At 30.7% G+C, this 14939-nt stretch overlaps 1 protein-coding gene across 1 annotated transcript in view; it reads right to left on the bottom strand.

Annotated features, from left to right (window-relative positions):
* Window positions 1-14939, bottom strand: part of LOC124951850 (zwei Ig domain protein zig-8-like) — a 294625-nt gene that overhangs the window by 146954 nt on the left and 132732 nt on the right. Inside the window, exon 3 of the mRNA XM_047500804.1 lies at window positions 80-290. Coding sequence (XP_047356760.1) covers window positions 80-290 — 211 coding nt within the window. The remainder of the gene's footprint in view (window positions 1-79; window positions 291-14939) is intronic.

Genomic DNA, 14939 nt, shown 5'->3' with positions numbered 1-14939 from the left:
AATTAAATCGCGAAAAATCAAACGGAATGTTCATTCCGACGAAGAGTTAACTTTGTTGAATAATTCAAAATTCACTCACCGACGACGTTGAGAGTATAGTTCAACGACATCTTTGGTTCGGTGCTGATCTGGCACTCATAAACTCCGGAGTCTCGTTCTTGAGGTGATTTGATCTGCAACGTCCAGTTCTCAGAATTTTCCGGATGGATTACTAGGAACCTCAGATCTGAAGTATACATAAGGATTCCTGCGCTAAGGATATGCATATCCCTCTTTCGCATCCAGGATACCTGTGAAGTAAATGTATGTCAGTCAACATCGAACATTTTCTTTCTTTTTTTCTCAAATTTTGAAAGATACCTCAATAATATACATATATCTTTTTATACGCATAATTAGGTATATAAATAGTTTCAATATTTGTATAAATATTTTCAGTTCAAGTATTTGTATATGTATATCTTATAAAAGTGTCTTTTCCATCAAGAATAAAAATATGTCGAAATTTTAAAATAATTTGATATGAAATTTATATATCTATAGTTCAAATATACAGCATATATGTATGTAATTATAATAAATATACTTTTTCCGTAAAACAGAAAAATAAGTCAGTTTGAAAGGCGAACGTAATAAAGCCAAGTTAAATACAACTATTTCAATTCATTTTAATGAAACTGAAATAATTAAAATAAAGCATGATTGAAATAATCGAAATGCCTCTCTTTCACTGTAAACAATTGTAAACAACGATTGATATAGAATGGTCCTATAATGCTTTATTATTCGTTGGTGTAATAAAATTTATAATGACATTGATACGACTTTGTGATTATTCAAAACAAAAACAAATGAGAAACTGAAGAAAAATCGTCTAGATTTTAATGAACTTTGTGAAGCTCTAACGAACGGTCTGGCGTGTGATTTCGCGTTGTACAAACGGCCACAGGCTAATTCCAGCATCGCAGAATCCAGCACCGCAAAATAGAAGAGAGAGAGAGAGAGGGGGGGAGAGAGAGAGAGAGAGAGAGAGCACGAAAACTCCGAGTTCAGCACCAGTAATGCTAATCTAAACGAGCGAGAGTAGCAAGCGGCTTGTATCAAACGGATTGATCGCTCCTACCAGGCTACGATCCTCATCGATTGACCATGAATGTCACGTTGGAAATTGAGTTCCTTATGCAAGCTTCTAGAACCACTAAGTGAATCCAATATGTGTGATCAAAAGCATCCATAGGATTCTACGTTGTGGATATTTGAGAAGTTCCTGTTCGAATTCGGTAGTCGTTTGATCGATCTTCTAGCAATTATCATTCGATCGAATGATCTAATCATCATTTAAAATTCATTCTAATCTATACCTTTTGATTACATAAATATAATATATTGCGATCGTCGAATTTGATAACATGATGTTATTATACTGCATAAATGTCGTTCGTCTTAAAAACTAATTAACAAAATTAAACAGATATAAAAGATTTGATAATAATAATAATTTATTAAAAATAATAATAATAATAGATAAATAAATATAACTAAACACTATGGTGTCTCATAAATCAAGAAAAAATTCTATAAAAATTGTCTCTGAAAAGTTATAAAAAAATCTTTTAATAGTAAATTATATCGAATAGTGAAGGGATTTCATTGAACAGAGCCTTTGAATAAGTATTATATAACAGATAAACTTACTAAAAGATATAAAAATAAACCAAAAATTCTTGTTTAAGAAAATAGAGCTCTCTCTTTTACTTCGAAGATCCTTTTCGAGCGATGTCGGTTGACCTACTGGCAACTAATGCGTGTCTCTCATAAGTAAACGGGCGTCCTCGAGGAGCAGCAAAGCCGTGGATGTAAATAACAACATAAAGGGCGGAACGTACCGACGTGTTTAAACGTAGAACGATAAATCTTTCGAAAATCCAACAAGCCATTCAACTTAAGTGCTGAAAGAGGCTGTAAATTTCTCTTCTCATTTCTTCACGGAGAATTTCGGTGAATTTTGTAAATCTCGAAGATTTTATTGAAAAACAAATTATATGCAAGATAAAATCGATTGTAATGTAATTATTGTATATATATTGTATATATATATATATATATATATATATATATATGTATATATCAAATATATATATCATATTATCTCTCGTGTATTTCACCTATAATTTATCAATTTTCTCATTTTCTTTGTATTATATATTTTTTCCCCTAGCAAATACGTATCAATCATTACACATATGTATATCTATATATCTCTATTTCTATTTCGATCGAAATTTAACACGAAAGTGAAATGAAGATGATATATGTATGCACACATCAAACAAAATAATTATTCATGACGAATCGACCAATTCGATATCGTCATGATTAACATTGGCCAATGATCGGCATTGCTCGGTGTCTATGTCATAAACGCATACCACATCGATTATTACGATTGCTTGGATAATCATGAACGGATGATGCCTCATGGGCATTAGATATAAACCCTGATCTCTCACGATGAGCACAGATATATCAAAGCGAAAACCGATTAGCCAATTCTTTATTTTTCTGATCAAACAAGACGATGTTTCTTAAAAAAAAAAAAAGAGAGAAAAATTGAACGTTGCAACTTTGTGTTTAAGTACATGTGTGATAATTATGAATAGATCTAATAATGAACGATCTCATTTGATAAATTGTTAAATGTAGATATAATATACCATGTCTATACATTTATATATATATAATGATATACATATGTAAAATGTACAGTTGGCGATATTATTAAATATTTAACAATAATAAGAAAAACAACTGATTAAAATATTATCGTTTAATAGCAAGAATGTAATATTAACATTTTCCATGAATGATCAGTATATAAATTATTTAATAAGATACACCTAAAGCAAGTATAAGTATATATGAGAATTGTGTAATAATAATTTATTGGTTCTTATTTATTGAAATTAATTGAATTTTCTCTATAGGTAGGCGTTATAATTAATAATATCGTTTGAAAATAAAATTAAAGGAAGGTATAGCATTTGGCATTGGATAGAATACGTTGAGCCAACGAATACATATACATATATTTATATATATATATATATAAATGTGCATTTAATCAAATATTCTCGATTAAAATAATATCACGATCTCTATTCAAGAGCAAATATCATATGTACCTTTACCGATGGTTGATTATTATCGATATGATTATAGAATTTCCAATGTATAAAACTTATTACTATAAAGTTCACATAAATTTCTTTTGTTTAGAGGAATAAAAAATTGGAGTATGTAAAAAGGAAAAGAATGTAAAGCTCAGTGACAATAGCTCGCAAGTCAAAAACGAACTTTTTCGAACAACATCATATTTCATTATGCGATTTCCCATATATCGTTTGTAAAAAAGTCAGAGCCCAACTTGTTTCATTGTTATCGAAATACTGTCATATAATATTATCGATTTATAGAATTCGAATCGTTATAACTTTTACTAATAAGTTACGAATATCCATAATATTTTTTTTCGTTATATACATAGAAAATTAATTATACCTTTAACAAACCATTCTTCTCGTTAATAATATACATATATCGCTTTTAATCAGTTAATTAAGGAACTCGTCACGAAAATGTAATTAAATACTGTGAAGTGATAAAATACTGAAGTCTTATATCATCTCTTCCTGACTTCTGTTAATAAAATGTTCTCTCTTCTGTCTTCCTGATCTAATATTTTATCATTTATAATTATGTACATATTTCTCTAAATGTCTTATCATTAAAAAAAAAAAATAGATTAGAAATGAATTAAGTTGTATTCATGTTTGCTCATTCAAGATATCAATTAAACAACGATGATCAATTAAATAAACTTTTATTTCGAAATACAAAAAGATGATAATAAATGTTAATATATCCGTGATATGTTTCAATGTTTTTTTTCTTGACGAACGAAGATAGAATTAATATTTCGAGAAAATTCAAGAAAAAATACAAAAAAATCATCGAAAATAATCTTTTATTCAATGTCCAACTGAGAATATATTTATTTATTTACATGTAGTTGTTCATGTATGTATGCATGCAGCATGAATACATATAAGTTATATTTATTAGGACGACTCTCGTGTTATGGTTTTGCTAGTATGTACTGTCTCACCATGTTCTACCAATTTGCATGTAATTTCTGTGCACCGCCAACGCTTTTCGTCTGAGTATTTCGGGAAATATACGAGAAACAAAAGACGCCTATGTATGTGCATTTTCCTATGTCGTCTAACATTGCTATAGCTTCTACAATACATATAAGATACAAATATACTATTGAAAATAATGTAATTGTATATTAGATTGTCATCTGATGCTTTCCAAGATATTTTTTTTTTCTATTTACATATAACTATACTATTCAAAATAGCTTAATTGTACGTTAGCTGTTAACTGATACTTTCAAAAAAGTTTTTCCTTGTATTCAGATACAACTGTATTATAGAAAATAACTTAATTGTATGTTAGACTATTATTTAATGCTTTCAAAAATGTTTTTTTTTTATTCAAATTAAAAAAACCAAATTACTACACGATTGTTTCATTTATATTTCACGTCTTTTTCAAAATCGTTTTTTGTATTCAAATTAACAAATCAAATTATTATCTGATTCTTTCATTTATACATATTACAGATATTCTTTTTCAAAAAATGTGACTATTCTTTATTGGCTACGAATAGCACATACGATATAATATAAAAACTAAAAATATATATCGTTTATTGAAATTTATTTTACAAAAAAAAATAGTAACACATATTTTTTATTTTTTTTAATCATGAATGTATTTACAATTTATTTTTATAATTTGAGCCTTATGGAAAATTTGTGTATATGTACACGTTGTTTCGATAACGACACTATTCGAGATTTTTCTTTTTTTCAGACAAAAAGCACACACGATCGATTTTTCATAATGTAAATGTAAAAATAAAATGACAAATTCTTTATTTCTGAAAATTAATTTTCCCGTCAAATGTTGAATTGACTTATTAATTCTGCGTTGGCTCAAAAGTGAATTTTAGTAAAAGTCAATAATAAAAATATATACAACGAGGGGAAGAAAATGGCAGCAATTTATAATTCAAACATTTCTTTATACTCCACTAATCACTATTTCGAAGTTATTGTTTTTACCGCGTAATGAGTTTGAGTTTTTTTATTTCAGGTTAGAAAATGAACGCGTCTGCCCGACTTTAGTGCAAGCTTTGAGGGACGTTATCCTTCTCCGAAAACAAAACTAATTTCAACGCAGCTGCTGCTGCGGCGTATTCATCATCCAGGATCCAAGAAGCTTCCGTAAGAGCGTCATTCCTTCTAATGCCTTTCTTTAAAATCTTCTATAATACCGCACTTGATGGTTTCCATCAGTATGCTTAACTCGTCCGCCGTGAAAACGTCCTCAAGTTAGACAGAATCTATAACGATAACCGTAACGATACCAATCGCGTATATACACACTCTGTCTTATTTATATATATATATATATATATATATATATATATATATATATACATATTCAAGGATTGTCTTATATATACATATATATATATATTTTTTTTTTATTGAAAAAGATTTGTTTTAAAATATTTTTAATGCTAATTATATTTTTTTTCAAGAAAAGTTCTTAGCTAAAGAAAGAAATAACGAAATTTATTCTCTCCTCTATATTAATCAAAAATTATTTCATTCAATTTTATTCATACATCAGTTAAATATATTAAATATTATAACTTGTCAAAACTTTTAAACGATTAATACTATGGTAGATATTTCGTATTATGAATTTTATCAGTCGTGATTGAAAATTGGAATTACCGACCGACATTAGACCTTATAGGAAATGCAAGAGAAGCGATAGAGATCTTACGATATTCTCGAAATAATATTCAAGTAAACGAGTATCCGAGTCTCTTGGTCGCGTAACTTATATAAGACTGGTTCCGAATTTCGAGATGTTCACTCAACCGCCAAGTATAATCATTTTCAATTCCTGCGACGTACGAAATAGCACCTGATTGAATGTCTATGAATACAAGAGAGCAAGAGAGACAGAGAGAGAGAAAGAGAAAGAGAGAGAAAGAGAGGAGAGAGAAAGAGAGAGAGAGAGAGAGCGAGAGAGAAGTCTTGCGGATTACTTCGAAAGTAGTTCGTGCAGTGAGAACTATTTGGTCGATCACACAAATAACTTATATCTGAACAATGAATAGACGACATGGTAGAAGCTGTTATACACGAAACTAATATCAGCTTTTCTTTTTCTCTTTCTCTGACTCGATCCTATTCTTTCTCCGTTTCTCTTTCATCAATCACCCGTACGTGCAAAAAATAAACATTCGGGAATTCTTTTGTAAGTATTATAAGTATATTAACACGAAGTATTGAGCCACGTAATTATACCTTATTCACTCAAACCAATGAAATAATATCGATTGATTAAGCTTCGTCTAATGATTTTATTTATTAATTTATTACACAGATTTTTATGAGCAACGAGAAATATTTAAAAAATAATGTTTCTTCACTATGCATTAAAAATTATTACAAATATGATACGTAAAGAAAATTCCTTTTTGTTTTTCTTTCTTACGTTCCTTAATTTTATTTTTCTAATCGTTGCGTACAATTAATTACACTTACTTAATCGCATTTATAAAAAGTGATGAAAAAAGAAAACAAAAAATAAATCAATAAAAAAAGACAAAGAAGAATGAAAAAATTGTACGTTACTTTCGTTTTCTTTGATATGCATTAAACGTATATATAGCAAAAAAATATTTTAAGAATTCATGATTAAAAAAAAAAAATAAATATGTATTATTATTTTATACTGTAAAATAAATTTCAACAAACAATATATATACAGCATATATTGTAATAGGTATGAGTTATATATATATACATAATATTATTTACTTATATTACTACATGCTATATTTACACGTCCTATGTGAGAAAGAAAGAGAATTTTAAATTCGGTCATGCGCGAAATGCCTTTTTATTTTTTTTTTTTACGATACGTAATTCCTTTCGAATCCATTCCTAAGAGGAATCTAGCTAGGTGGAATAACAAGTTCTATTGCAAGAAGGAAAGATAAAGTAGTCCTACGATAGAAAAGAAGAGGGGAGGAGGTACTATGGAAGATAGAAAAGAAGGTATAGAGGATATCCATAGGCGACGGACCACTTCAAAGAGAATTCTAACTCGGAATTAGGGTAGAAAGCGGAAAAGGTTTCGGTGGAGCCAAGCTCTTCCGGTTAAAGTGAACCGTTTCCCGTTACGTAAGAAAGAATTCCCAAGCCGAATCTCAAAAATCGAAGTCATTTTCTTTTTTCCTCCTCTTCTCCTTTTTTCCCTTAACCTCTTCCTTTTTTCTTTGTCTCTCTCTCATTTTCGAAAAGACGACAGACATAATATAAAAAAGACATTTAAAAAGACATTTGACAACGATAAGAAAAGAGCATAGAACAATCATAGATATTTTAAATGGCACTGGTTCGTGATCGTTTGTTCCATTAGTATTATTCATAAACTCGCGATCATATTTTCAAGTAAAATATCTTTGGTGATTATAAGACTGACAGGAAATAATTCTCTGGAATTCCTAGGGTTTCGAAATTCCAAAAATAAGATAGAAAGAGAGGGAGAGAGGGAGGGAGAGAGAGAGAGAGAGAGAGAGACGAAAATGATGAATACGGACCAATCAAATACACAATACAACGTGGCTGAGGGGGAATGAATTCAGAGGTAAGTTGGTCAGACGTTAAATAAATCGAGAAAATAATCGCAATGCCGATTCATCAGTTTCAAAAGTTATCACGCTGCTCAATCGACGGAAAGAAAAGTCTTAATTAATCTAAAATGGTCTCATGGAAAAGAAAAAAAGGAAGGGAGAAAGAAACGTCGAAAATAAAGAAGAATGAATGAATAAGGTAAAAAAAGAAGAAGAAGAAGAGGGAGAAAGAGAGAGAGGGAGAGAGAGAGAGAGAGAAGAACAAGAGAATAGAAACGAAAATGAAAAAGAACGAAAAGAGATATGGTAAGTAAACAAAACAAATAATCCCACCGGTATAAAACTTTTATTATCTGTGCATTTTTTCCCATTTTCCTCCTTTTTCCTCATCTTTACTGATACCTGCAGAAGATATTTGTACGCAAATCCAGACTGAGGCTATTCGAAATTGTCGATATGAGAAGAACATGTTGATGAAGAAAAAGAGAGAGAGAGAAAGAGAGAAGGAAGAAAAAATAATTCATGCAAAACGATCTAAAAAAATTTCAAGACAATGCGAATGATCTGAATAGAAAAGTTCGTTTGTGGAAAACGATTTTTCTCATCGTCTTGGGATTTCAAAGATCATTAAGAAGAAGTTTCACTTGACTACCAGATAAAAGGAGTTAGTATAGTCGTCTCTAATCTTAGCAAAATGATTGTTCTTTCTTTTATTTCTCTCTCTTTCTCTCTTCCTCACTCCCTCACTCACTCACTCCCTCCCTCTCTCTCTCTTTCTCTTTCTCTTTCTCTCTCTTTCTTTACGTCCTTTATTTTAAAAGAGAAGGAAAAAAAAACGTTACCATGACACCATTTTCATTGATTTTCTGCAACCTTGATCCTAATTAATACGAACCATGTTAAAGTGTTCCATGACGTCCAGTTTATGTCATAAAACTATACTCTTTTTCCCCCCAATTATACCTCTTTAAAAATTGTTCAAAAAATATTTTAAGAAGCTTATTCCTTTGCTAAGATTTAAGGAACGTCGTGGTAAATAGAGTATTCAACGTTCATATAAAATCTTGTTGACTTTAACCTCAGAAAGAAAAAAACTACTCTTGCTTTTTTAATTTTCCATCCGACATTAGCTCGATTATTTACGTATCACTCATATTTCATACTTTCTAAGATACAATGTCTCTCTCTCTCTCTCTCTCTCTCTCTTTTCCACTGTAATCGACAATAAATTTCAAAGGAAAGGCAAAAGCCACGCGTCAACATCAAAAGGATTTCCTCTTCGAAACTCGTGAATTTTCTCTCTCTCTCTCTCTCTCTCTTCCCCCCTTCCTCTTTCCTTTGGGAGCACGAGAACGTCTCCGTAATGCTGTCGTTTTACAGTAGATCCATCCTCAGGGCTTGCTCTTCCCTTAATATATACATTCGAGATGCATAGTTTCCTCAACAGTGTTCTCTCTCGCACGGATTCTTATCGAGCGTCGAGGTCTTCTTCATTGTTTCCCAGATAAAGGCTCATGAAAGTATACCGGACCTACCGCAAGAATGGTTTTATGGATCCACTGAGTTTAGAAATGTTACGTTACTCAATACTCAAAAATGAGATGAATAGCATCACTCCGACATTCTTGTCGAAACTTGAGAATTACGGCGATTATATATTAAAGTCGATGATATACGTGTAATATAAATTGAATTTCTTATTAAAAAAAAAAAAAAAAAAGAAAAAAAAAACAATTAAAGTGTAATAATACAAATGAATTTGATAGATTTACTTGTTAACGAACAAATTAAATTAAATAATCATTATTAATGATATCGTTTTAAAATTGCAAAGTAATCTCGTGATAAGAGGAAATTTTTATTATCATTCTAGAATCACGAATAGTCCATTCTCATATTCAGCAATTTTTTATAAGACACTCTGTATAATTATAGTGACAACGAATAGGGTAATGTAATTTTGAATGTCCACGTATGAACGTGACTCGGATTAGATAAGTAATTTCCATCTAACGAACGAACGAGCGAACGAGTGAACGAACGAACGAACGAATGAACGAACGAACGGACGAACGAAGGTATCGATATTCTCGAGAGAAGCGTACTATCGTTTGATCATTGAAAATCGATTCGATTAATCATTCCCGAAACACTGTCCGAAAGCATCGACGAAAGTCGATATGGTATTTGCATTTCATTGGATCGTTATCTAGGGAATACAAATCGAGATCTCTTCTCGCAAGAAGAGAGATATAGGGATAGATACATAGATAGGTAAATATAAAGAGAGAGAGAGAGAGAGAGAGAGAGAGAGAGAGAGAGAGAGAAGATTAGGATGAGGATGAGGATGAGGATGAGGAAGAACGATCAGGATCAGAGACGAACGTTGTACGAAGAAAAGGATCGAGGGTGGACGAGACTACGATGTAGTCCCTACAGAGAGAATAAAAGAGCGAGCTCAATCGATAGGTGAAAGAAGAGTTCGGCTTGCGAAACGTTTCTAGCCGCTTCGTTCTCGTAAAAGTGAACGCCAGTATTTTCTACCTAGGTAAATTGGATTGGCAGTTTATTGGCAATATTCGTTTGCGTGGCGTAATGCCAGATCCGCGTGTACGTTTTACTACCGACCAAAATTTTCCACCATTTTGTTCTATCTATGTATGTTATGTAGGACATGTATTTTTCCTCTCTCTCTCTTTCTCTCTTTCTTTCTTTCTTTCTTTCTTTCTTTCTTTCTTTCTTTCTTTTTTCCTTTCTTCCTTTCTTTTTTCTTTCACATTCTCTTTTTTTTCTCTCTATTTTTCACACATAGACACTTTCTTGTTCAGTCTATCTTCTTTCATTTCTTTCTGGCTTCGTTTTATTATCAGTGTCTTTTCGCCTCTATCGTTACATCCATTCTCTTTCTTTTCTTGCAAACATCAAGATACACGTCCGAACAAACTAGCTCTTCTCTCTCTCTATCTCTCTCTCTCTCTCTCTCTCTCTCTCTCTCTCTCTCACTTCTTTGTTATCTTCGTTATTATACCAAGGTACGATAGATAGATCGATGCATCTCGATAAAAGGTTAGGATCCGTGAAGACGGAAACGTCCTTCCGAATCTTTCATCATATCTTTCTCCTTTCTATTTCTTTTGTAGTTTCTCCTTTTCTTTCTTTTTCTTTCTTTCTCTTTCTGTTTCGAATCTGATCGAAGAGAGCGCGAAACCATTCGGAATTTTTCTCGATAATTTTTCTTATAAGATAGAACTAACTTGTCTCTTTCCAAATTCGATACCATCTATTTATTCTGACAACGGTATTAGGGTTGTAATCGACAAATGGATTGGAACTCTCTATCAATGATGATTAGAAACATGAAATACCTATATAACGAATATATAGGCCAATTCTTCTTAATCGATTAGAAGAGAAATCCTTTGACTAACAAATGTATAAAGGATAAATAAGAAATACGTTATAGAACAGAGTAAAAGGGATCGAATGCCATTGGTTAGTATATTGGCCAATAGTATCGAACAACATGCTTAGGATGAATCGCTATTTTCTTCGATAAAATAGGCTTCCTATGTAACATCCAACGTATCACGATTACGAACGATAGTGTACCATAGGGCATCCATTAGGGAGACTATATCAAGCAAATTGCAACAACGCGCTAATCACTTTGCTCTCAAGCAACGTACCGATACTCTAACGACGTTTGCGAACAGTAGTCCAAGTACGACGAACGATATCTATGTAGATATATCGCTTATCTTGCGTAATTAGGATCTTGATAAATTGTATCAGATTAAATATTGAAATCCGAATATTTGAGAAACAATTAATACGTAATTAATCACGAACTTCTTCTTATCATATACGACAATTATTTATCTATTATTTTTGTAATATTATATCTAATATTATAATAATATTATATAAGATGTTAAATTAAATAATAGATAAAATATTATATTAAATATTAATGTAAAAATGAGTTTTTTAAATCTTATCGCACTCCTATGGTATTTTATCTTATATATCGTATGTTATTTCAGAAATATATATATATATATTTTTTTTTTTTTTTGAACATAGACAACTTTTTAAGAAATTTCACATAACGAAATAAAATAGTTTAATAAATCTATAAGATTCAATAGTGACTTAAATGTAAGCGTGAGTGTTTTCTACTTACGTGAATTGATGTATAAAGTAATAACATATGTTATAAATGATATGCGATGACACACGAGTAATACTTCCTTATTTACTTGCCGTTATTTACAGCAAAACATTTCTATCGGACGATAGAACCATGATAGAAATTGAGTTTTGAGTTTTGTTTATTCTTCAAGGTGAACAAATCGAGACGAAGACAGCTGGCAACTTTTTCTTCTTCTTTTTCTCCTTCTTTCTTCTTTTATCTTTCTTTTTTTTTTTTATTTTCTCTTATTTTTCCCCTTTTTCTCTTATAAATATTCGTGAAGCGTATGGCAAGAACGGTGATACGATTTGCGAGCGTACTGAAGCAAGCGTAAATTCGAGATGACAGCAAAAATTACCTGTCGAAAAGAATACATCTCATTTTGTTTGTTTGTATGTCTCTCTCTCCCTCTCTCTCTTCTTTTTCTATTTCTTGAATAAAACAAAGCTACGAGATCGGAGGGAAAAAATTCCTCGTTGTAAAGTTCGTCCTAATGAAATAAGCAACAAGAGATGGAAGATTCTTCGGATGAAGAGAATACTATTGTTCTTACTTTTCAACGATTTTCTTCTTAATATATTTTTTTCTTTTTTACCTTTATGAAATTAAATTTAAACGAGCTTCAATTCATATTATTCCTTTAATATTAGCTTTTCTTGTACGATCAAAAGAAAAAAAAAAAAAAGAAAGAATAAAAAGAAAAAAAGAAAAAAATTAAATTTTAAGTTACCGACCACGAATCTCTCCATTTTCGTTTACCTCTGTGAATCTAACGCAACGATGAATATCAAACGGCCCAATGAATTCGTACAAAGAATAACTCTAGCAACTACTTTTTATCGATCTATCATCGATTTTTAATCGATGAAAGCAATTCACAACGAATATTCTCAGTGATCCGAGCTTTTTCATGAGTGTCTGCTTGGTTATCTATTTCATTGCCCTTTGCTATTCATCGATTGTTATATCGATTTTAGTTTAATGACAAGATTGTGCCAAACTCCAATATTATCTCACAATTACTTTTGAGAGTTGTTGAATGACTGTGTAAATGTTGTTACTATATACGAAGTAATAAATTTGCAAAAGCAACTTATTTCCAAGAAACATATACATATATGTGTATATATATATATATATATATATATATAATGTACATATACACATACACATATATGTATATACATACATATTTTCATACATACTTATATATATATATATATGTATATATATATATTTTTCTTCCTTTATGCTTCTCAAATTAACGATCTATTAAGTAACGAAATTTATTTCGTAAGAAATTCGACCTTTGTTTACAACATGCAGCATAACAACAGGTAATCAACGATACAAAGTTATAATCTTTCGAAACTTACAAATTTATGATATAATTTATAAAATTTTATAATAATAAATAACCTTATATGGCATGACGTTAAATTGGTCTCCAAAAATGACATTGAATTATGAAGAAAAAAAGAAAATATATGTAAGGATCAAAAGTTTCAGAGTTTGGTAGTTGTATGTGTGTATATGCGTGAAATATGCCGATAGATGAAGAGAAATGGAAGGCTCCAGAGCTGGCTGGTCTAATATGTGTGCATGTGTGAGTTAAGCCGATCGATAGATGTATGTGAGTCAAATTGATCGAAAGAGCATGATTTGTCTTTACGAGATGTGTATGTTTATGGAAAGAAAAGAGGAGCTGAGATATCGAGAGAGAGAGAGAAAGAAAGAAAGTAATAAAAGGCGGTGAGAATGAGTTTGCAGCTTTCTTGAGAAACCAACCAGCGGAACAGTGTACGAGTGAAACAACAAGAATGTCCAGCGAGTGACGTACCAGCAAAATAAGCGAGAGCAATCATCAAATAGCATAACAGCGAAACAACAGAAGGACCGGCAGGTTAGCAAATAGCGAATAGCGTGTGACATCGTTTCTTCTATAGTTCCACATTTATTAAATATATTTTCATATTTAACCAGTAATCGAGCACAACGTTGTTTTCCTTAACATTGCACTTGTCTATCAGTACGGTAAAATTTAATGTGCCATCAATTTCCAACACACTTCTAAGATTTTTCCTTACATATATATATATATATATGTATATAAATATATATGTATAAATAAATATGTATATATATATATATATATATTATATTATATATATATATTGGCTTTAAATTTTCCCCATTCAATCTGCGAAAAAAATTGGCATTTTATGATGTGCTCCCTTATATAAAAAAAAAATCTGTAAAAAGTACTTTTTTAATAGATTCAGTCCCTTTTGAGATATTCAAATTTTTTGAGATAAACGGGAAATCGTATATATATATATATATATATATATATATATATATATATATATATATTATATATATATTATCGTATATATATATATTATATATATATATATATATATAAAACGAACAAATTTTTTCTTATCTATCGTATGTAACTGTATATCTATGTAATTTTATCTATATTTTGTCGGATATTTATATACAATACATGTAGTACTTACATAGTAAGTAACAGGATTGTATCCAAAAAATCAGATTTAGTGGTGTAGTACAGGAAGAAGTAACTACCAAAGACTGTGAAACCACACCAATGTTATCTTTCTTCGGGATTAAAGCTTAATCCAAAAGGCGGATGCATGCCAAATACGAGTTCTTCCTGCGAAACGAGTAAGAGCGATAAGAAAGAACAAGAGGAGAACGGTGACGACGACGACGACGAAGATAGAGATATATTTAAATAAGATTCGGTGAACATACATTTTTGTTCCTTTTAGTTTCGTAGATCAAGGAGAATCCTTCGTTCGTTCTCGTGTTCCTGCTTTTCTTTATTTTTTTCGTTTTCTTTTTCTTTTTCTTTTTCTTTTTCTTTTCTTTTCTTTTCTTTTCTTTTCTTCTTTCCGTTTCCTTTTCTTTTTATTCATCGTAGGTGCTTTG

Source organism: Vespa velutina, chromosome 9, assembly GCF_912470025.1.
Source record: "Vespa velutina chromosome 9, iVesVel2.1, whole genome shotgun sequence".
Taxonomy (NCBI): domain Eukaryota; kingdom Metazoa; phylum Arthropoda; class Insecta; order Hymenoptera; family Vespidae; genus Vespa; species Vespa velutina.
The sequence above is the reverse complement of the archived record's forward strand: the minus strand, read 5'-3'. Positions and strand labels throughout refer to the sequence as shown.